At 36.2% G+C, this 24,917-nt stretch overlaps 1 protein-coding gene across 1 annotated transcript in view; it reads left to right on the top strand.

Annotated features, from left to right (window-relative positions):
- Nucleotides 1-24,917, top strand: part of GALNTL6 (polypeptide N-acetylgalactosaminyltransferase like 6) — a 431,047-nt gene that overhangs the window by 140,046 nt on the left and 266,084 nt on the right. Inside the window, exon 2 of the mRNA XM_058024028.1 lies at nucleotides 15,915-16,023. Within this exon, the coding sequence (XP_057880011.1) occupies nucleotides 15,915-16,023 (109 nt within the window). The remainder of the gene's footprint in view (nucleotides 1-15,914; nucleotides 16,024-24,917) is intronic.

The raw sequence follows: 24,917 nt of genomic DNA, 5'->3' as shown, positions 1-24,917 counted from the left end.
AGAGAGTGATATATTAGATAGGGATTATTTTTCATCTCAGAAGAAACTGTTACCAATAACTGCAGGACGATTTGCCCCCTGTGGTATGAAAAGGACAAGGTTATAACTTCTCCTAAAGCTCTTAATTCCTCTTCAGGTCAGCTTAAGGAGAATTATTCTCACTCTTAGGGAGAATGGTGTGTTGAACTGGAATTGGGTGGCAGAAACATTAAAAGAAACTGTTCTTAAATTATTTGTGTGGTACTAAACACAGACTATCTGACAGGTGAGCATAGATGAATGACAAGTACTGCCTTAATCGATAATGAATGGTGGTGAATACAGAGCAGCTTATGCTAATGAAACTGTGGGCACAGGACTGGTGCATGTTTGCATTCCAGAAAGGAATGGATGGAGGACTTCTCCAAGTCAGAGGGAAGAAGTTGCACTGCCCAAGTGATGTATTCCCTGTTGGGTTTGCATGTGCAGTATGGGCTTGATACAGGCAATTGGTCAAATACAGACCTGACAGACAAAGCATGCATATTCTGCATGAAGAGCAGAGTGACATGAAGCTTTTTGTGACGATGTAGTTTGGTGTCATCAGGGCCATGTCCATATGAATGAGATAAAGAGGTACTGGGATTCCATGGATCTGGTTGACTGTATGAGCCCAAGAGGCATGTTTAATGATTTGTATGAAGAAAATTGTGTCTTAATAAAAGATTTCCAGACCAATTACAACAAAAATTAGCAAGCTAAGGACTTATTTCTGATTAGAGGATAGCGTAATAGGATCTTGTTTGGAGACAAATCGGAAACTTAAGGTTTTTTTCCTCCACATTTTCAGAGACATACAGCTTCTTCTATTGATCCATAGAGCTGAGTATTTGTTCAAGAATTAGCATCCCAATCCCTGTTGTCTCTTTCTCCTTAGAAATGACAAAGAACAAGGAAAAGACTACTGCCTTGACTATGTCTCAATGCTGTTCCTAATGTAAAACATTAAACATTCTGTTCCTAATTTTAATCCCCAAGTGGGTTGGAGATTGCCCCAGCTCTTTTATTAGATCTTCAAATACCAATTCTCATTGGTCCATGGATCTCAGTCTAAAGCCTGGTCTTTGTTTTGTGTTGCCTCAGAGGAGCAGAAGGTGCAGTTCTGTGAAATAATGCAACTACTCCTAAATTAGAAAGGAAATCCTTTTTGTCATGATGGATTCTTGAATTTAGCACTGGTTAGGTTCACAGTGCACTGAAAACATTGCTTTCCATGCTGAATAATATTGTCTCGTGCTTATATTTCTCTCCTTATTTGCTTTAATTGTAAACACATCTGGGCAAAAATTAGATTTTGCTGCTGAGCACTGTAGACTTAAGATTCTTAACTAGGGATATTAGATACTGTCCTAGTGAAGTATCTACAATAAAACTTTAATTGCAACTGTTGTTCATAATACTTCTGACAGTTTGATCGTGTTAAAAGCTTAATAAGATTTGCTTGCACTGTGAAATTCTGTTTGAGAAGAAATCTGTTCAGTAGATTTGCAGTTAGTATGAATGCAGGGGTGGTAGTGTTTAATTTAGTAACAGAACTAAATCCTTTTGTTTTCCTTCTGGTAACATGGTTCATGCTGAGCACAGTTAAGTGCACAATTTCAGTTTATTCCTTCTTCACCCCGACTGGGTTTGGTAATTCACCTGCAATAAGAGTTTTAACAGGCTTTACCAGTCTAAACTCAGGGAGCAGGTACAGATACTGATACCTGTCTAAAAATACCTTGTTATAGACCTATCTCCAAATTTAATTCTGGGATATTTTACAAATTACTGTTGAGCTGTTCATATTTTCTTGTATGATATGTGTGAATGATATTTTTGTACGGTATATCAGAATTGTATGGTATATCGGAATGATAATAGAAAAGATGTCTATCAGACTGAAAAGAGAACACTTAGAAGTGCAAGTTTTCAGTTAAATTGGTTCTATTGATAGCCTTCAGAATGTGCTGCACTAGGCACCATATGCTTGCAACGGATTTTTCAGAACTGCATCCTTGAACACACCTTGGAAACAGTTCTAGTTGTGTTTAAAGTTAAGGAGATCTGTGACTTTTAGGTTTTCTTTTTTGTTGGTGTTGTCTATGGAACATCTAGTGTTGAATTTTGCTTCACTATATTTCTGCCAAATGTCTCAAAACATTGCCCAGGTTGTTTTTCCTTTTGTAACTAGAAATTTGTAAATTTGGCATGGAGGAAAGGAATATCTGCTTTTATATCTTCAGGGAGGGGTTGTGTGTATGAATAAATGGTAGAGGAAGAAAGGTAAATTATAAATATACAAAAAATAAGCAGTCACTTGGTTGACCTATGATCTTTTGCTTTCCTGCTTATTCTTAGATACTTCTTTCCTTGTATTTTGTGTCTACTGTCATGCAATCAGGGCATATTACTTAACCTTTCTGTGTAATCCCTGTGTGTCTGGGTTTTTGCATTATTATATTTATATCTATAGACATTGATGTCTGCAGAACAGGAGTCATGGGAGGAACAGGGGAGATCTGGATGCAGCTATTACTATGATTTTGTTTGTACTTATGAATTCTTCAGTTTAAGGTTAGTCATCTTCCTCCACAAATTAAGCTCTCAAGTCACTCAAGAAATACTTGTCGACTCTCCTTTTGAATATTATACATTAATAGAACTATGTATTTAATTACTTCCCATTTCTTTGTGTTTTACATGAAAATTCTGCTTGTGAAAATGTGTATGCAGTTCTTAAGAGCCCTTTTAAAATCAGATTTGCTTGAATTACTATTTTTCTTCTATTTTATGTTCTGGTTCATGGTAATTCTGTGGTTTTGACCTTTATTAGCTTCCCTTGTGAACTTTCTTTCTCTGTATCCTAGTTAAGTCATAGCTCTCTGAAGTTTCACTTTAATATCTCTGTACCTGAAAACTCATTAATGTTTAATATTCATAGATGAAAATTGAAATTTAATGTCTCCATGGATTCTAATATATATTAAACTGAAAATTTAATGTGTTTCCTTTTAGACTCTTCCCCAGATCAGAGGAATTTAGAAGTTCAGATTTTTTTCAGTATTGAAATATCCAGCTAAGAGAAGAGTGGGACTAATAATATTAATCCCTGTAATTGTAGCAGTCATCAGTAAAAAGTCAGTTTTTTAAAGAACAGCTACTTCGTGCTGGTAGCTGTCATAATATAATTTTTCCTCTGTGTGTACATGGTATTAATGGCCCTGCTTGTAGAGAGAATTGGTCTTTTAGGGAGCCCTGGAGTTTGCCTTGGAGCCGCTGAAGCTTAGCTGGGTGTCATCTCTGCTGGGGAACATAAGGACACTGAGTTCAGCTAAGGTGGTGTGAAGGGAATAAAAGTGTTTTATGTTTATGCATAGAGACTTTGCAAAGGCAGAAGGGAGACTCTCCTGAGCTCCCAGCCAGGCCTGGTGAAAGCCAGCCTGCAGGAATGGGAGAGCCTGCTGGCGTGAAAGGCCGGGGTTAGCTGGTCCTGCAGCTGGGACCCAGCGGGAGGCTGCAGGAGGGTCTGCTGCCTGGAGTTGGCTGGCAGCTGGCCCTCACATGGAGTTGGCTGGGAGCTGGCCCTCACACAGGGCTCGTCACAAGGCTCTGTCACACCCTGCTGCACCTCCCGTTCTCAAGGGGGAGAGTGTAGTGACATCTCCCTGGCTGCCATGCTTTCTGCAGCGTTTAATGGCTCTTGAGCAGACTCCGTGTGAATCCCTCGCTGCAGTGCCACAGGACGGTCTGCAGTACAAGATGTTTATATGTAGTAACTAATATTAGCATTCTCAAACTTGAAAGGTAATATCTGTAGGAGTTGTGTGTATCGACAAAAATTAGGATGAACATATTAACTTATGTAAACACAAATTTAAATACCTAGCTTTGGACATGGGATAGATCCTAGTTCTTGAAAAACTGGACATCTTAATTAACTCTGGAAGTGTTCACAACTCACATTGGAAAACATTTGCATTTTAAGGAGGACTTTTTCAAAATCTAAATAAGTAGCCCACAGCAAAAGTGTATATAGATATTCTTCCAAAAGAACTACGGTAATTAAATTTAATGCTCATCTTCATTGGTTGTTGTGGGTTTTTTAAAAAAGGATTTTATGTTTAAAAACTTTCCTCATAGTTCCATACCTATCAATTTGGAGTCTATAAAGTACAGGGGGGAGAAAAAATGAAGGTCAAATCTTTGAAGCTGCATTTGAGTTACAGTAGCTTACACTGCTCAGTGATGTGTAACCTTCATTTCCTACCAAAAGAGTGGGAGACGAGGAATTAGAAATTAAAACTCAGTGTATCAATCAAAGCTGTTCACCTTACTTTAATATGCTTTTCACATTCTGGCTGTTGATAAAATTAGATTTGACTAATCACAGTACTCCTTTTAGTGAAATATACTGTGATTGGTTTTTTAATTGAAAACTATTGGCATAAAATGGAAAGGTCGTCTTAAATGGCATTAGACAGAGGAGATCATCTGTTTGTCCAATATCAACATTTTTGGTTCAAAGAAAAAAAAAGAGGTCATTGTTTGAATTTGAAACTCTCATAAATCTTCCCTCCTTCTACTCTTGTTTATGAGGATGGATTTCTTTGCATATGTGAATTCTTTAAATATGCTCTCACTACTAGGGGAAAATCCAGCATTTATTCAGGCACAACCAGAAGTACAAGATGTTTGATCAAAATTGCTAGTAGTTTGGTAATCTTAAGTATATGAGTCCTGTTGAATTTCAGTGTCATTTTAGGTTTATAACATAATTTAATCTTGACTATCTTAATTATTTATAAACATTTCAGTCATTTGTCTACTTTAATTAAGAGAATTCACTGCTGCTTCGTAAAATAGTATTAGGCTGAGTAGGAAATATGAAGTATTCATGAAGCACAGCATGGGTATGCAAGGCTATTTTATTCTCAGACAGGGAAAAAGCATGTTACAGTTAATAACTTAATCTTAGTTATTTTTAGGAAGTGTAGCCTCCTGGTACTTGTCTTACTTCTTCATCCATTTAGTAATCATGTTTCTTGTTGGTTTGTTTGAGGGTTTTAATAAGCATTTTACACTTGCTGTTCTTAGCCTTATCCAATTACTAACAAAGTAAAGCTGTTCTCAAAGTTTCATATATTTCAGGGTCAGCAACAAGAAGTTGAAAAAATGAGAACATTTAATCTAGGAGAGAAAATAATTTTCATGTCCATAAAAATGTAGCTGCTAGAAAGGAAATATGTTATTCTTGTCCCTGGTGAAAAGAACAAAGAAATGAAAGGCTTAAATTATGGAAAGTAACGCAGGTTAGATGAAAGGGGAAATTTCCTAATTGCAAGAATAATGAAGTATTGAAGGAAATTGCCTTGAGTGCCTATGCAATCTCTGCTATTGGAAATCGGCAAGGGCAGATGTGATTTAGGCATACCCAGTCCAGATTTGAGGTGGGGTAAGATTATACCTCAAAGGAACTTAGAGATGCATTTTTATGATTCTGCAACTGATTGTTGAACTTCACAAAAAACATCCTTTGAATTTTCTGTAATAGTCAATTTATTTTGGTGTTATTAATTTACCTGTTCTTGCAATTGACTAGATTCATTGAAAGCTGAGCCAAATCTAATCTGGTTTAATTTGTTAAGATATTTCTTGTATCATTTTGTTATTGCTCCATTGCTAGAAAGTAAGAGTGAAAAACTTTTACTCACATGAAGGGAGTATAATAAACAGTGCTATTTTGTAAAATCCCCCTCAATTTACTTAAATTTTGGAGTTATCTATAAAAAGGATGTGTGGAAGTAGCTTGACATAAGAACTCTTACAAAAAGGTAATGACTGGGGGACTGAGTATGTAAAAGGTATAGGGCTAAGTAAGATTGAGAGAGCATGATTAGACCTAAACAAAAAAGAAAGTGAAAATACAAAAAAACCCTAAAAAGTAATAATAGTAGTAAAAAAGGGGTATGGTTCAGACTGGAAAAAAAATGCAATATACATGCAACATGACTTTACATAGGGAAGTTTAAACAATGTCTTTAGCTCAGAGCTTGGGAACTGTTTTAAGCAGATAAGCCTCAGACTTCCATGACCATCTGTGAACATGTAGAACCACCAAAAATTTTAGTTCCTTTAGGTGCAGACTTCATTATGCTGGAAGCACGAGGAAGACTGCCTTTGGTCTCAGTAAATCTGCATTGAGTTCACGCAAAGCACAGAAATTGTCTTGCTTCCAAAGACCTTGCAGGAGGTCTTCTTATCAGCTTCGTGTTAAGATGACTGAACAAGAATGTAAACCTGTCAGCCAGTTTAATCAGCTTGTTTTCTGCAGCAGCCTGTGCACTTGGTTTGAAAATCTCTTAGACAATGGAAATTACTATCCAGTGCCCACATAAGAAAAGAATTCTGAGAGATGGAGTAATAATGCATTTGCTGCAACATCAGAAAGCCTGCTGATAAGAGTGTTTTCTCCCATTTGTGCACATTAGCTTAAGGTCTTCCTTAAAGTCCAAGATGATAATTCTTTTCTAACATGGGTTCATTACTTTAGTTAACTAAACATTTTTCTTAAATCCAATGTAACAAAAACTGCAAATTAAAAAATTGGTTATTAATGCTAGAAGTTGAGTATTCTGCAAATCGGTGCCTATGGAACATGAATTTTGTTGTGGCATAGATCAGCAAGAAACATTAGAAATACTATTCAAAAAAATGAGCAGACAATTACATAAAATAAAAAGTCACTGTATTTCACCTGTATGCAGAGCTGTTTCACTGTATGGTCATGCAACTGTAGAGATTATAAATTAAAGCTTTTTAAAATATTTGTTCAAAAATCTAGTCCTTTCATTTTTGAACAATTAAAAAATTACTTTAGAATGCTATTAGCTTCTACATATACTTGGAGGTGTCAAATTAAGTTCTGCCGTGTGTTGTAGTCAAAAATAAAGAATCATCCATCTCATTGCTATAGAAAATTATTTTTTGTAACAATTTTTTAAGTTGTGCTACAACATTCCAGGTAGGAAATTTGGCTGAAGTTAGTTAGTTTCTGCATCTGACCTTTCTCTTACAATGTTTCTCCTATAACAGAATGTAAAAAAAAAAAAAAAAAATAGCCATTTCTACTGCAAATATTGATCAGTAACAATAATTGGTAGATATCTTTTTTCCTAGTATTACTGGGTCAGCTGGTTTCAGGTTTGCTGCAAAGCTCTTATCAGTTGTACCACAGAGATTTGAACAATGTTCCAGTTATGTTGCAGCTCATATTTTTAAAAGAGGTGCACCAGAGAGGGGAAAAAAAAGAGAAAGTTCTTCTGAAATTATTCTTGTTACCGCATGGAGCAACACATAAGTTGAATTTTACTCAGTAAGGGTAACTTAGCTGTAGTGAACATTCTTCACTGTTTTTAAAATCATTTTCCTGAGAATCTATTACTTTTATAATAAAGGAAATGCAAAGGCAAATTATATCAGAAGTTATCATAAGAAAATAAGATTTTTAATCACCACTGAACAGATAAAACAAAAAAAATGAATTCCTGCTTAAAACACCTGACATTTGAATCTTGATAAAGCAATTTTTATGTTAAGTTAGTGCTGTAGCCAACACAAAACAGCATGACAGCATAGTAAAAATATAGAGACATTTTTCTAAACTTCAGGAAAAATATGTATATGAAGAGTCTATTCAGAAAAAGCAATGTCATATCTTTTATTCAGCCTTTTAGAAAGTAAAAAATTGCTAACAATGGGGTTCTTTCCATGAACATAGGGTTCTGTTTTGATTTTTGTGATTTGGTGGTGTGTTGGTTTTTGGTTTTGTTTTGGTTTTTTTAAGGAGACGAAGGCTGTTTGCATAAAAGAACATAGTTAAAATTTTCTGTATCTATGTGCCATATAATTAAACACCTCAGAAATGTAGCATATAATAAACTCTTCCAGGAGTCACTTGAAGCCATTGTTTGTATTGTTCATCAGAATGGTCTTAGAAATCTTTTTTGGTTCTAAACCAACCAATACTGGCAAAAATCCTGCTGAGTTTCTTCAAATCCTAGCAAAAATCCTGCTGAGTTTCTTCAAACCCCTTTCAGGTCTTTTGATGTTAAAAATAATTTCTGGAAAAGGTAGTTATTAAAAAAATGCAGCCTTAACATGATTTTCAAGTATGATGTTTAAACTTCCTAAAAATAAGTACTCCAGTGTGGATGCAGGCTCTTCTGCAAGCTGACCCTATTGTGCTTCCAAAAGTCTTCAGTTGAAAAGGAAGACCTGGAGAAAGCAGTACATGGTCAGCATGGGCAGTATGTATTCATTTAGGTCCATCATAAATGCTCATGTTACTTGAGTTTGGTTTCTTTTCCTTGAATTGGGAGTTACACAAGTGAAAATAAAACAAGAAAATACAGGTTTAGGTGTTTTAGTTATTGAGCTAATCTATCAGCAGCTTAGGTCTGCAGGTAGAAAGAGATGGGAGTTGCATGGTCTGTGGAATATTTTTTTTCTTGTTATTATTATTTTATTTTATTATCATTTGAGTCTAGACTCTACCTCCTGTCCTACAGTCGGCTCAGATTGTGTCATTTGGAAAGCCAGGGTTTGCTCCCAGACTTTGTGTGTCACCTTTGGCAATTCATGATGCTTCATATTCAACAGATATGGAGTACAAACTCCTCTGGAGTTCCATGCTTATGTTTTAACTTCATCTTTTTTGCTGCAGTTTTGTGACCTGAAATATATAACCATAGTGCAGCAATAACAGCTTTTTTATACCTGTCTATAAAAGTCTCTGTAATGAAATGCTTGGGGAGCTTGGCATTTTCTAAATAACATTATTAACAGCTTTGATTTGGAATTGATGGCATGATGCTACTGGGTTGTCCACGATAGTCTAGAATCTACAAGCACAAAAAGTGTGGTGTAAGTGCCTTGAAAATGAAATAACCTCGAGTCATTCAGATGTCACAGACTAAATCAAGTGCTGCCCTTTTTTTGATGTGCTGGGCTAATTATTTCTACTAATGTAAATGTCAGTGCAATGAACACTTATTTGCTGTGGCATAGCAAATAAGTGGCACAGGAAATCTGAGCATATGAAGAAATTCATCATGTCCTGAAGTCTCTATTATATGGCTTCAAGCCAAAGATATGAAAAGCAATTCAGATACACATTTTTTAAAGTGTTTTAAAAGTACATAAAAATGGAGTAAAAATAAAAAGACAGTAATTATACAGCAATGTATTTTGATTTTTTCATTCTTTTTGAAATATCCTAGATTTAGAGCGTTTACCACCTTTTCTTGATAGCAGATAGTACTTCTCTACGTTTTACTGGCCGACCTCGTCTTCATCATCGGTGCTTTTCTGATGGGCATCAGTTTTGGCAGGAGTGGCTGCCCAGCAGGAGAGCAGCACCAAGGGGAGCTGTCTGTGGATGGCACTGGGACCTGGGTTCCCCCTTGTGCAGGGCAGCTGCTGCCCACCCCAAAGCCTGCCCCTGCAGGTGCTGCGGCCACTGCTCCCCACCTAGAGGGACAGAATACCAGAGGAGGACCCAGACAGGAAACATGTAAGCTGGAGCTTCAAAACTGTCAGCTGGTATTGCTAGGCCATGCAAAAATAATGCCTGCTCCTGCTACGTTTAGGGAATATTCATGGTAGATTCAAATTGCTACATGTAATACTTCCATTTTATGGTGATGGGAGCTTCACAGGCACTTAAGGGCTGTGTTGTACCCGTTCCCTGTGTGTGGTACTTATACACAGATCTCAGTTCAGATAAGGGGCCTTTTTTGGTTTTTAGTCTAACATTGAAGAGATACAGGAAAGAAGAGCCACACAGGCAGTGTTCAGAGCTTAAACATAAAAAGGTGTAGAGATGAGATAGTGTGATATTTGAGGTTTACACCTTTTCTATTGATCAGGTGCCTTACATCAGCACATCATTCGGGGAAATAGTATTTTTGTTTTCATCATTAACGTCCTCACCCATTCACTGCACTGGAATGGATTTTGCTTGAGCACTTGACTTCAGATTTGGCTGCCATACCAAAGATTTCCTTTTTATGGTCTTGTGATAAAATGTACCATAATCAGGAAAAGGGGAAATATTTCAAAATAAATTTTTTTAATTACTCTTCCAACTGCTGGGGACAAAGCTTCATGAGAATGTCTGTCTTAATATACTTTTGATAATACCAGAAGAGAAATTTGGTAAATGAACATATTGTCATTTTGCAACTGATATATAATGAACATATGGTCTTACACCCAGTGACGCCATTCGTTAAAAAGTTTTCCCTAATTTTATTTTGATGAAGGAAGGATTTTAATTGCTCAGTGAGTTCTGGTTTTTATGTTATTGTCTTTTTTGATCAGAGTAGTTGATCAGAGCTTAGAGTCCTGAGAATGATCTGTGTTAGAAGGGTACAAAAAAAGTAGTGAATTATGTGTTTTACACAACACTATTTACAAACACTATACACAAGCTCTTATTCCAAGAACAAAGAGGAATCAAACAGTGGTTATTTTTATGCTTCTCCTGAAATATCCTCAAAGTTGTCTAAGTACTTCTTCACCGCCTTTATTTCCCATGTGTATCTTTTCCTGAGTGTGAAGAAGTGCCTATGTCTAAATAAGATTATTTCTTAAAATTCATTAAACAATTGGAAGTGGTTATGCTGATCATTATATGATGTTTTGTAAGTGCAGTATTCAATTATATGTTGGTGTTTAGTAAAATGTCCCTAGAGCTAGTGAGCAAATCTTCAGGCTCAAAGTAAATCTGTAATTTCTGTAATATCTTTTTTTTTAAAAAGGTGCATTTCCATTGATATATCCTCTTCCCTTGCCTGAGTCCCCTCTAATTGTCTGCCTCCACAGAGTGAAATTAAAAATAAATGAATTATTCAAAGAAGGCACTTGTTTCTTAGTTCAAGCTTTCAAATGTCAAAGTAGAGAAGCTTTTTTTCCCTCTCTGAGGGATCTAATAGTATGTGAGTGCGTTTTTGGTAATAGCTCTATTTTTTCAGCTTATCATATTCTCTGTAATTGAACCAGATGTTAAGTCTTCTCTGGAGGAGAAGAGTCTTCTCAGTTTATGTAGTACCATATCAGTCTTTCATCCCAAAAGATTTGAGGTTAATGTGAAAATGAAATAGTAAGGCAGATGCTGTATGTAATGTTCCTGTAGGTGGGTAATCTCTTTTGGACTGAAACACTTAAAAACATGTAATTCAGAGGCACATACTACATGTAACAAATGGTTGGATGATAAATTGTTGTAGGATTTTTTTGACAGTCAGTCAAAATCCAGCACTTTGTATGCAATGGGATATTTGCTGTTGTAGTAGCTCTGCAATGATGAAAATGGTTCATGAGATCAAGGGTAAGGGCTGTGAGGACAGACTGCACTATTTGTGGGTGATGTACAGAAATGTTTTGGAGGGGAAAACCCTGAGTATGTTTCAGCTACTTAGCTGGGCTGGTTTCTCACCCATAAGTATTGATATGTCAGTAAAGAATACATGTAAACTTTACTTTTGTGTTCGGATGAGGTACTGGGGAGAAGTGGGGCAGGTGTGCCTGAGTCTTCTCTTTTCTTATATCTTGGTTTCCACCAGAAAGAAGCCTGACTTCATGTGTAGGAAGGAACCATAATGTTCTGAAGTCATGCTTTCCATTTCCAAGGCCCTTATGTATACCAAAAGACTACTAGTGCTCTTACATGCACATGTACAACTAACACCTCACATTATCCATGAAGTGTCGCTGCCATTTAATTACATAAAAACCCAGGATATTTCAGAATACCATGTCTCCTATGATGTATGGTTCAGTAATTTGCCTACACAGAGTTAATAATCTTTGATAAATTTTTTCTTTTATGGATTGGAACCCAACCTGATTTTGTTATTTGTTTAAACACCCGAACACATTTTTGTGCTGAATTCATTATGCATTTTATAATTTTGATCTGTTTAAACATTACCCCTAAAGTGAACAATTTATTTTGTTGCCTTCTTTAGCATTTGTACCAATGTGTTGTGGTTAATTTTAGTTCACTTGAGTCGATCAGTTTGTGGTTAAATATGTGTTCAACAGAAATTCAGAATCCAGATTTTTTGGCACACTCCATCTTTTGTTGTCATATTCACCAGCTCAGAACTTGTCATTTACAGATGGGATGTAGAGTTGTATGGGTTTTCTTGTATGCATTTTTTCAAGTAGCAACACTTGGTGGTTATTATCCAGCCATTAAACCAGAGAGTCAGCCTGTGTATAACTAAACCAGACCTGCTTCTAATTTGATGCAAAACACTTTAAATTGTCAAGGCAGCAAAATGGATGGAGAACTGAGGAAGAAAAAAGTATGTAGGGAGAAGACAAATGCTAGAGTTATTTTTATTTTTTTTTCTTTTCCTTCTTCCATAGCTAGAAATTCTTAAGAAGAGGGAGCTCTTCCAGTCATTATCATTTGGGTAGAAGAGGCATGCAAGCATACGCAGAGTTTTACAATGGTGCCTTTTAGCCGTTTTAAAAAATTCCAGAAACTGTGTTTTAAGGTCTTTCAAAATGTGATTTGTTTACCCTTAGGTAGAAGTGAAATGCTCAAGTTCTTTTGTATCTTGTTAAACAATATAGCAACTTGGAAAAAAAGGGAAAAAACATCCTTCAGTTGCAGACAAGGGAGATATTTAGTTGAGGGACCAAAGGCAGTCCAGAATTTTTCAGCGCTAAAGAATCACAGAATCACAGAAATTCTAGGTTGGAAGAGACCTTTAAGATCATCGAGTCCAACCCATGTTCTAACACCTCAACTAGATCATGGCACCAAGTGCCACATCCAGTCTTTTTTTAAACTCTTCAAGGGATGGTGACTCTACCACCTCCCTGGGTAGAAGATTCCAGTATTTGACCACTCTTTCTGTAAAATTCTTCCTCATTAATTCTAGCCTGTACCTCCCTTGGCGCAGCTTGAGACTGTGTCCTCTTGTTCTGTCTGTTGTTGCCCAGAGAAAGAGACCGACCCCCAGCTCACCACAGCCACCCTTCAGGAAGTTGAAGAGAGTGATAAGGTCACCCCTGAAGAACTTAGCTCCTTGCCAAAATGCTTGCTCTTCCCAGAGAGTTTGTCTGTGCAGCTCAGCATCCCTTCCAAAGCCCTGTTTCATGCTCACTGCACAGGTGAAATTAGTGTGTACAGAGTGAATTTTGTGAAGTCCAGTCCCTGCAGGGGTCACAGCACTCAGATTGAGGCGGTGTTGTCTGAATGCTGGTTTTACCAAGTGGCACACGAGGGCATTCTATGGAGTTCCCTGTACACTGAAAGGATGTTAGTGCTGAAAATTTGCTGTGGTACAATGTGAGGGAGTTAAGGGATTTATTAAAAAGAAATCCCAGCAATCCAAACAATACTCTCAGTAGTTACACCAGAACTTCTAATGGCACCAATACAGTGGTTTGTTTCCTGTTTCCTCTTAGGGCAATGTTACTGTTCCAAAATATAAGCCACAGCAAGACTTCCATTAGTTTTTGTCTATCATATGATATTTGGATTTATACTTATCCTTTTGCTAGATGAATTTTAGTGGATAGATTTATTTAACTATATTATGCTTGCAAGAGTCTCCTGGTACATTAGACTTGTAAATTCTATCAGGTAAAGTAGTTACATGTAATTAATATTTTTAAAGAGTAATGGCATGAGAATGCAAATAGATGACAGGAAACCAGCTGTAAACTCTATCCTCAGCTTTTTTTCAGTGTCCTGCAAACTTGCCATTTAAATAACTACTTTTAGGGAAAGAAGTTAGCACAGGAATAAAAGGTCACAAAAGTAAACTTTATCCTGCTTTTGATAGTTTAAATTGTTGTTGATTTTTGGTTCCAAGTGATTCACACCAGCTGTGCCCATACTGAGAATGGTACAAGTTTAATTGAAATGAATCTGTCTGGGTCTGACTTTAATGAACCAGTTACTGTTTCAGAGTAGATTATTTTAGAAATTTGTGCTTAAGAATCATGATTAATGCTGTTGCAGCCTGTGTTCTACCTTATGCTTCTGACTTTAGAACCCAAGAAATTTCATATTGCTATTAGAACATTAGCCTTGTTTGAACTCAAAGATTATTGTAATTAATGATTTCATTTTAATAACATGAAAGGTTAGATGTTTTGATAACCTGACATGTTTTTATCAGGGTGTATTAAGTTTTTCAGTTATTTTATGTGTGAACCTCTGACTTTTATCATATTTAACTATGTCAACAGTAGTTTCTTGGAATATGTCTGCAGAAGTGGTAATAGAAGAATAAACAAACCAGATTGCAGTTTGGCATTATGTATTACAAGTTACCTTTAATACTAAAACTTAAAAATGTAGGCCATACCAGCCAAGTGTGATGGATTTTCCTCAGTATTTCAGGGGTTTGTTGGAGAGCACTGAGCTCACAGCACTTTGCCCTGAATATCCAGCATTCTCAGCTGACCCAAAGCAGATATTTTCAGCATAAATCTTTGCCAGCCAGGACTTCTAGCATCCTTTGCTTGAAGGTAACCAGTCATGCCTGGCATTCCTAACTTCTTACTTACAAATCCAAAAGCCTTTGAAATCCAGTTTAAGGATGGCTTAGCAACCAGATCTGCATCATGTAGCTTGGCAAATATTTGTCTGTCCTAGAGAAAAGAAACCCTAACTACGCACGCTGGCACAATCTCACTTGGAGTCAGTGAGTGCTGTCCAGTTCTGTGCAGCCAGGGGTGTAAAATCAGTAAGAGAGTACGGGTGAGTCCAGTGTTTATTGGGTTTACAAACTTCACACATGAAGGGCAAAGCTTCAGTGTTAGACAGGCATGAGATTTTTGTAGGGCTTTCAGTGTTTCCTAGTAGAAGGCTGATCGCATGTTTTGTCCCTGGAACTGCTGTTCAAGTGTGTTTTCTCAGAACATTTCTAGCATGCATTTCATACATGCCTTTTGTTCTGGACAACTTACTGATTTAAACCTATAATTAGCAGAGCTAGAGTTTTCATGTTATTCTTATTAGCAACGAATCTACATTTCATGTACTTGTAATTGTACTTTTTGATTCTTAATTTTCATAAAAATACTATCTTTTAGCAAAAAGAATCAAGAGCGCTCTAGGAGCTCCAGGGAGAGCTCTAGGAAGACAATCTTGCTTAGAAGCTAAAAGCAGTTTTTATTTTTACCCAAGAATTTGGAGTTTGGAAAGGAGAAGTCAGCTTACCAACTACACATTGTATGGGAGTTTCTTTTCTGGGTATTCTGTGGGATTGTGTTTTGGGGTATTTTTCTCCTTACTGCTTATTGTGAAGATCTACAGGATTTGAAAGTTATTTGAGAATTTCTTTGGTCTGGGCCTTTTGATACAGTCCTTCGACCTTGTGTGAATAACAATAACTTTGTAGCAGCTATTAAAAAAAAAATAACCCTGGCAAAAGTAAAAGGGGAACATTGTAAAGTGAAGAGTAACTACAACTCAAATCTTGTACAAGTGATACTTTAAAGAAAAAAATCCAAGTCCTTCATGTGTTGGAGGATAAGGCATTTTTGATACCTGTTCAGTTTGAGTGGTCTGTTTAATCTCCATGAGCTTCTTGCCAAGCAGTCATATTGGAACACTGCTGAAAAGAGAAATGTTAAGCTCCAGACGTTTTATATACTTCAAATAATTTTTTGACAAGAACTAAATTTGCTGTGTATTCTCACAGTATTTAGAAAAATAACATCATTTATCACAGTAAAGTTTCAGTATTTGCATTGAATAAGCTGAGTATGGCTGCTGCCATATTATGAGGGTTCCTCTGTAATAACATGAACCACTTACGTATGTATATATTTATTTGTTTGTTTATTTACTCTTTTCACAGACACTTCCTTTGGGGCTGGGAGATGGACAGCTCTTTACCTGGACTGATGGCTTGAAAAGGAAGGACTGGCATGATTATGAAAGCATTCAAAAAGATGCTATGCGTTCAGGTATACATGAGTTCAGAACAAATTGAAGTGGCTTGTTTACTCATTCTTTCTCTCACTGTTCTTTGAGTCCTTTAGCAGGCATTCCTAACAGCTTTTTTTTGATTGCAGCACTGTCACAAGGTCATCATGTTCTGAATTAAGAGGTCAGACCAAGCACAAATAGCTTATCTCTGAAAGTAGCCAAGTGACAATGTGTTCCCTGCTAGTAACTATATAATGATTGTACAGTCAGCAAAAATGTTATCAAAAAATTATTTTCCCTGTTGAAGTCAGTTGTCAGACTTTGACCAGAGTGTTGGTTTGCAAAAGGACATGTTACAAATAAAGCCAAATCATCCTTAAGTCGATGAACAAAACCCAAGTTGAATACCTGTAGCTACCAAGAACCTTTGACACTTCTACCATTCGATCCTTTAGTCTTGTTAAGCAACTTCATCTCCTTCTGACAGTCTACAATTATTTGAAAATGGGAGAAAATTGTGTTTGCAAATAGACTGAAGGACACTTTGTTACAGTGAGTAATGTAACTTTAATGTACCTTCACGTGCTGCATCCCATGCATGCAGAGAGTATGGTTTGTGTTCCTCTTTCTGTCATCAGAGCATGTTCAGATTTGAATTCTTCTTTTACAACATAATATACAACTATTCAACATAAGATGAATTAAATTAGAAGGAAGGAAGAGAAACAGCAGTTGAGTTACGCCTTAATCAGTGTTTGAAAGTCATTACTTTACAAAGGCCAATCTACTATTGTAAAAGAAATTATGCTGTCTTGATCCCACTGTCTTGAGACAGCCAAAACTTCCCCCAAAATATCTCTATAACTGAATCTCGTTGACAGATTCATAAGACTTGGTAGGTACTTAATTTTACAGGAGCCTGAGCTAGTAAAATATTGCAAGTGTATGTTAATTTTTTAAGCTATTCTCTTTTGAATCTTGATCACTAACTAAAGAAATTATCCTTTCCTCCCACATGTGTTTAGGAGGTAAAAAAGGTAGGGAGGAGAAGCAAATTATTCTTGGCAATTTGCTGTGTTCCAAATTGCTACATGTAAAATGACAAATATGTAAGAGAGAATGTACAAAGTAAAAGCAGCATGTATGTGGAAACTTGCATATATGTAGGGAATATCATTGCTGGTTGGAACGGATGCGCATGGATGCTTTCGCAATGTACTTTAATTTCTAAATATGTGATGTGGACCCCATATGTTTTGGACAATAACAGTAATATTTATGATTGTCTGATGGCTAGCTTAAGGCATTGCCAGTGTAATGCAAGCCATTGCATGGAGTTGGCTGAGAAACTGAAGAAACATTATCTAGCTTTGTAATTCCCAGTCCTAAACCTAACATGATGACTGTAGTAGCATGTGAATATTAAGATATTCTGACTTATTTACATTTTTTTATTTTACCATTTGTTGAGTTTGATATTTGAGAGCGATCTTTTAAATAATTTATATTTGTCATAATTATTCAATAGATTGAAATACCTTTTAATGCTCTTTTCTTTGAAAATCAAAATATGGTAATAGAAATGCAAAGCTAGAGCATCTCAGTGCACTCTTTTGGGACATGCTATGTAATTTTTCTTCCTAATGACATTAGATGAAATTATTAGGTAAAACAATTAGTTAAAAACTAATAGTTTTAGCTATTAATTAAATAAATAGTTTTAGTGAATAGTTTAAGTAAATATGGTGTGAAAGGGCTTCTCAGGACATTTCAGGAAAGGCATTCAATGCTTGTTGTACAGAAAAGAAGAAAGGAGTGAAGTATTTTTTTAATTTAGTCTGGCTGTTTATCTGTAAAGCTTACGATTTCCTAAGCACTGAGAACGTGAATTTCATAATTTCTAATTATGAAGAGGTACTAGTTTCTTCATGACTGCTACTGTTTCATGAACAAGTATTTTGATCCCTCCCCATTCCACAATTAGAACCCATGTTTCTTAATTTGGTCTTCCCTCTTGACGTCATGAGTAAACCCTTTTGCAAGACATGCAGAAAAAAAAGGTATTATTTCTATTTATTTTAAGTATTTGTTACTTAACATTTTCTTAGCATGGTGGTACTAATTGAGAAGGTACTTGAGGGGAAAGATGGAGAGGAAGGCTGTACACATAGAAAGAACTTAATTTAAGAGCACTTTTGGAAGTCTTTGTAAAGACTTACAAACCAGATCTAACAATATTAGTTGGTTAATGTTGATAGAAAAATTCAAGATGACAGGGAAATGCTGTTGTGTTGCAGAAGGACTAATTGTTACACTGTTGGTGGGACAGGGAAGTTACCTATTTAGTTGCCACTTATCCAAGCCCTGATTTATGCAATGTCAGAAATTCCTTTCCTATATAATGGCTCAAATAAACTTCTTATAATCTTATCAGTACAGAATAGATGTAATGAAATGAAAATTAAGTTATTCCGTCAACCCAATCACTTCCATTCTTCTCTGAATATTACTTTGTCATTAGCTCAAAACCAGTGACTGAAATATAGCAAAAGAAAAGCAAAAGTTAACCTTAAAAAAAGAGTAATTCTTAAAACAGTTGTGATAGATACATGGGAAGGAAGGAAAAGAAAGAAGTTTAATTGCTTCCATTTTCTAAAGTGAGCCATTAAGTCAGTCAGATATTACAATGGAGTGGGAGGGAACAAAATAAGCTAATCAGAGAAACTGACTTTATTGGAGTTTATAAGTCATGCCAGCTTTTTGACAAGAAATCAGAATTTAAAATAAGACCTAAGACCTGCTTCTATTAATTTCTTTTCCTGTGGGAATACAACCGATGACATGCCTTGATGAATAATATGCTTAATTTGCATTAAAAATATGAGAACTGTAAACAAATGCAAATCCTACATCTGTCAGTTTTTGTTTTGGTAAGTAATAAACAATGTCTTCTGCATATCAGAAGAATGATCTTGCTTTGGGTTACAGCGCGGTGCACGAGTGCAGGCTGCGTAGCCATGACCCAGGTAGCTCCTGGGGTGTGTGATAGCCTAGCTACAGCAATGCCTGCTGGCCCAGGGCACTGGCAATCTACTGTGTCTCTACAGAGGGCAGAGATCCTGCATGCTGAGCTCCCTGGCTTTGCCATGGGTCAGTTATTGTAGCTGCTATTTCTTTGTTTTATCAGGGACTTCCCTGCTTCAGTTGTATAGGGAGGACTCTAGGGACGTTGCCGCCAAGACGTCATTTCGGGGTCACGGAAGCTGCTGTGTCTGATAGCACTGGTTTTCTGTGGTTTCTGTGCAGAACTAGGAGTCTGAGATCCCTCAGTGCTCCCATGAGGGATGAGAGTCACAGGAGAAAGCCATGAAAGCCTAAGGGATTCAGAAGCATCCATGAGAAGACGTGATGATAGTTTCACTTCTATCTTTATGTCCTGGGTAGTGAGAATGAAAGTCCTCAAGAATCAGTCAATGTCATTCATTCTGAAAGTCTGTCCTTCATTTCTGAAAGTTATTTTGTCTATTTCATGCAAGAAATTCTCAGCTCTATCACCAATTACAAGTAGTAGCAGTAATGATGAATTGCAGCTCTTCTCAGGCAAGAGGAGGGATTCATATGTGTGATTCCTGGGCTTTTAAAGAAGTGCAGATTGAATGTTTATGTTCAAATATGGTGCTGTTTCTGATCATGACAATTTGTTTCTAACTACTCGTGATAATTTTTTCAATGTAAAGTGCTACAAAAGGGTAACAGATTGAAGAGCAAAAGGGAAAAAAATAAGGTTTTATTCCTGAAAGCATGCAATCAATTCTATCAGTGATATTAATGGCTGATAAGATGTACTTTGACTATATACTGCAAGTGGGTTTTATTTTCAGTTTTTATTCTTTAAATACAGTCTTTGATTTTTTTTCCTTTATAATGCTTTGGAGGTATTTTTGTCTGATTGCATGTGTATACTGAAATGATTACATTCTATGAGGTGGACTGAAAATTTAGTGTAATAAACTAATTTCTGAGGGAATGTAATATATAAGAAGCTATGTTAATATAAATAAAAACCTTTGTCTTCAAAAGAAATCAGCTAAGGAGTAGAGTAAGTGGCTGTCAATATTTTTATGTTTGACTGTTGAGCCATTTTGCTCTTGTCTGCTAATAAGATCTCGAAGGAAAAAACCTTTTAGAAAGTACTCTCATCTATTTAGAAAGCTCGTGTCAATTCCAGCAGTTACTGAGCCATTTGCAGTCTTTGTTCCTTCTATTTGTACATTTAAATAGCATGTGGAAGCTTTGTGGGGAGGGAAGGAATGAAGGTTGTAATTCTTTCCTGTATTCAGTATTGTCTTTACCTTTCTGCTTCTTCAAAATGTTACCTTGACTGAGAGAAGAGGATTTTAAAGATCTTGACCTTTCCGTGCCTCAGTGCAGGCCTTTCATAGAGATTAGTTCTGTAAACAAACAGACAGTATGTTCTATAGTTCAACAAACATTCTTACAGATTAGTTTTATAAGGAAGCTAAGCAGAGATGTTGAAAAATAAGTGACCTGTACATGTTTGGGATGACAGTGGAAATAGATTGGAGCTCTGTATTCTTGGCATAGAATGTCAGAAGGCAAAAGACACGAGCAGCTTTGTACAGTAATAACAGGTAGGGAAAAGCTGAATTATGACTTCAGTGTCACTTATATTCTGCACTGGTGATCCTTTTCCATCACTTCTGCTCAAATGTTTGGTTAATCCGTATAAAAATTTTAAATAGTGCCCATTCTTAAATTCTAAAGAACTTTTCAAGCCTAGTGCCAGAGTGTTTCTAGAAGATATGAGGCAGAATGATACAGAAAGCAACATTAATTGCGATTTCCTATTTGGTATGAAAAAATTAGCTCTGTGATACTTATATAGATGCATGTAATAAAATTTCTGCAAGAAAATAAATGTATACTAAAATACTGATTTACTTAAGCCATATTTTATATGGAATTATGCAATGGAATTTTTTCAGCATTATATATTAAACAAGTTTACTAAATTTAATTTAGGTCTTTGAACTTGCAATTCCTTTAGAAAGAATTTGAGAATTTGCAGTGTAATTGGAACTGTAGTGGTAGCCAAGGTCTCAATAAACAGCCATAACTTAATTGTTCATAGCATTAATCATGAATATGCTTCATGCAGTTTACAGTGCATTGTTTGTAAAAGAGAAAAATGTTGGGCAGTTTATCTTAATGCAAGTCTAACATGATTAAAAAATTCTGAACAGTAATGTTAATCATGGCTTGTGAAAGAGACAGCACATAAAGGATGTATAGTATGAAAGATGGATGCAATCTTCTGCAGTTAGATAAAGTGTTTCACATATTAAATTGCATTTGCTCCATAAATAAAGTGCTGCAGATTGTGATCTGATTCTACCACTCTTAATGGTCTGGATATCCTATCGAAAACAGTGAGATCAGCCTTTAGCTGAGTGCCAAGCATGATAAAACTATTATACTCTAAAATACTGATTTGGAAAGAAAAATGGGATTTTTTCAGTAGAGCCTTCTTTAAAAGTTTAAACCCTGATAGCTCGAAAATACAGTTTGGTGTTTTGGTTTTTTCTTACAAGGCCTTAAGGTTTTCTGTGGGTAACTATAGACTGACGTCCCCAGTTAGTGAAATGGCATATCACAGTATTATTTAAGCAGTAGCTTGGGTACACATTTTCGCTGGATCTCAAGTTACAACTTACAACAGTTACACTGCAGAAGAAGCTGGGAAGTATAAGGCTGCAGTTGTATAGAATTTGCTGCTGTCAGAAAACTGTGTACATGATAGAATTAACTCTTGCCACTTAAATCTCTGAATAAAAACAATTTATAGGAAGCTGTAAGTCAGAGCCGAGCTTCTATTTTAAAGCACAAAGTCTCTGTTGCCTTGGCCAGATATGAGGCCCTTTTTGTGGTTGAAGTAAATGTGCCCCCTGCCACACACACACTTTGGAAACTCAGTTAAACCATTTAAATGTAATTGGAAGGCTAAGTTTTAAGACCTACCAGGGTGACCAAAGAGAGGGAAGCAAAGTTGATAATATGACTCCTGTTATTTAGAACACTGAAAATTATCTTCTGCATGCTTTTCTGTGCTGGGACTTGGCATGTTGATTTTTACCTTGATAGGCAGGAAGAAAATTGTATTTCCAGAAACTTGGTGATAACTATCTATTGCCTCTCACTGTATCAGTGACACATATTCTTGAATGAAACTAGTATCCAGAATTCAAGAAGTGCTCTCCTATAAAAATTGTTAAAGTTACTAGGTTGTTGTCTTTCACTGCATTTTTATCTGTGTGGGGATGTGTGGTTTCAAATCCTTAACAAACCAAAGTTTACTCTCTAGTACCTTCTCCTATAGTATTTGAATGTTGATCTGAGTGCTCACACAAGTTTAAAAAGAAAGAAAGAAAGAAACAAGTCAAAGCAAAAACAGAATTAAAAGAAAAGTAGCAGCACATGCCATCTGCTTGTGGTAGTCCAAGTATAGTATTTCTGGTTGTGCATAGCGGTGAAGACCTGTCTTCAGGGACTTAAATCAGTATTAGTGCTCAGGAGGTGATATTGGTGAATGTATTTAATGGGTAATACTTGGGGATTTAACAGAGTTGCTGTCTTAAAAAAGAAACATGACTTGATAAATTTTGTGTTTGGGTTTTTTTTGGGAGGGAGGGTATGAGAGGGCCTCTCAGCTAAAATGGACCTTTTAATTTGGCACTTGCACTCTAGAATGATAGTTCATTTTTTGGCTGTTAGGCATCTTTCTCTTTGTGCTTAAACATTTTCAGGGCTATCTAAGTAATATTTAGTAGGAGTTCCATGTAGATACTTGGCTGGTTTGGTTTTATGTTCGGTTGTTTTTTTAAGGAGAAGTTTTGTAGTAATTCTGGGGAAGGGATTTTTATCTGCCTAGTCTTGAAAAACATAGGGCTCATTTGCAGAGAGAGTTTGGAACAACCAAACAGCTTAGAGACCTTCAGGGTAGACCTGTCTGTGTAGAAAGATGAGGAGAGCTCTACAGACCATCTAAATTGATTTTATTAATTCTTGTGATGGGTGTAAAAATGATCGAGTTTATCAGTTCAGGGCAATTATTGCTTGACTCAGTGGAACAAAGAAACGTTGCTTAGTTTGCTGTGAAAACTCAAATACAGAGAAGCAAATGTTGTTACATTCACAAAAACATTTTTGGAATTTTGTTTTTAGCCTTTTGGTCTTCAAGAAGTCAAGATGCTTGGCATTCCTGAAAAAAAAAGCCAAACCAACCCAATAAATAGTGCCTATGTTCCTGTCATAGCTTCTTTCTTTCTTTTGAGGATGTGAATTAAGCTTGCAAGTACAGAAGTCTAGTATAGTTATCTCAATACAGTTTATGACTGAAATATGTGTAAGGTGACTTTCTTTCTTTTCCTTCCTGTTTTCATTAAATAAGCTGACAGAGGAAAATTATTGCACTGGTGAAACCATTTGTCTGACATCCAGTGAGTATATGTGAAAAGGCAGAGATGTATGATTGTTTTGCTATAATTTGCTTTATAGACACTAGCTCATCAAATTATGGCCTATAATCACTGCTTCTCAAGGAACAGAGCTACCTTTTGGATGGGATTGTGTAACGTAAAGTTGTCTGCCCTGCATGCTTGCAGTGAAGTGTTGTCTAGGGAAATCTGTCCTCCTCTTAATATAAAGAAAGTAGAAAAAGAAACCACATTTCTAGGAGTGACATCTGCAAACCTGTGTGACAGTTCTGCTGACTGCAAGGTAGAAATAAACTTCTTTACTTTTTTTTTTAGCCAATCTTGATTAAAAGTTCTGCAGGTGATGTTGAAATTTAAATAGTAAAACTTGCTGGGATTTTCAGTGGAAAAATGCTCAGCTTTAAAAAAAATCAAGATGCATATTTAAGTTTCAATATAGGTATTCTTAAAACACAGAAACAGTCTTTCTCTTGAAGTTTCTCATTAAATGGTTTACATTTTTATATTTTTAAAAGACAGCTGAAGTAATTTCAGGTTACCCTGACCATTACTTCTGTTTTACATGCTAAGTAATTGGATACCTTGTGATTGTTTTGGAAACCACTGTGAATGTATATGAGGTTAGTTTTGCTTGCTTCTTGCGTTTTCTTTCCATGCCAGTTTACAAATGATGAGACTGATGTGAAATACAGTGAGTACTGGTGTGTAAAGTGGGGAAGGAGTAGTCTCCAGAGGGCAAGTTGCAGACTTCCTAAAAGGATACTGAATTTGTTGTGCTCCCAAATCTTGAATACTTCAAAGATTCCTTCATTGAGAGAACAATCTATTTCTAATATTGTCACACAAAGAAAAAGAAGCCTCTAAACTAATGTTAGATTATTTGCATCTTTTTTCCAGCGTACTTTATTCCCAGCTTTCACTAAATTGGTTGTACTATAAAGAAATCCAAACTTCCTGTGCCTCACAAAAAGAGTGAAAGCTTTGAGTAGTTAAAGTTCTGGAGGACTGGCATTTTAATTAGCTGCTGTTAATGAGTAAGTTAAGCAAGTTACTAACATACTGCCACTTCAGCCTGGTATTGAAATTACTTCCCCCCCCCCCCCCCCCCCCCCCCGGTTTATACAATCAACAACTTTTTAAAAACTGTAAGAAATTATGATAAAATTAATGTTTTCACCTTTTTTCTTCTTTTTTGGATGCATCTGAAGTCATCCATAGAAGTTTTGAGACCCTCAGCATTTCTTGGCAATAAGATAATTTTTCTCCAATTTGAGTCTGTTTTACCCATGAGAGCAGTTAGTGATTGATCTCTCCCTGCCCTTATCTCAACCCACAAGCCTTTTATTATATTTTGTCTCCCCTGTCCAGCTGACGAGGGGAATGATGGAGTGGCTTTGGTGAGCACCTGGCATCCAGCC

The sequence above is a fragment of the Melospiza georgiana genome, chromosome 5, assembly GCF_028018845.1.
Source record: "Melospiza georgiana isolate bMelGeo1 chromosome 5, bMelGeo1.pri, whole genome shotgun sequence".
Classification (NCBI taxonomy): Eukaryota; Metazoa; Chordata; class Aves; order Passeriformes; family Passerellidae; genus Melospiza; species Melospiza georgiana.
This window is presented reverse-complemented; position numbering and strand designations above follow the sequence as displayed.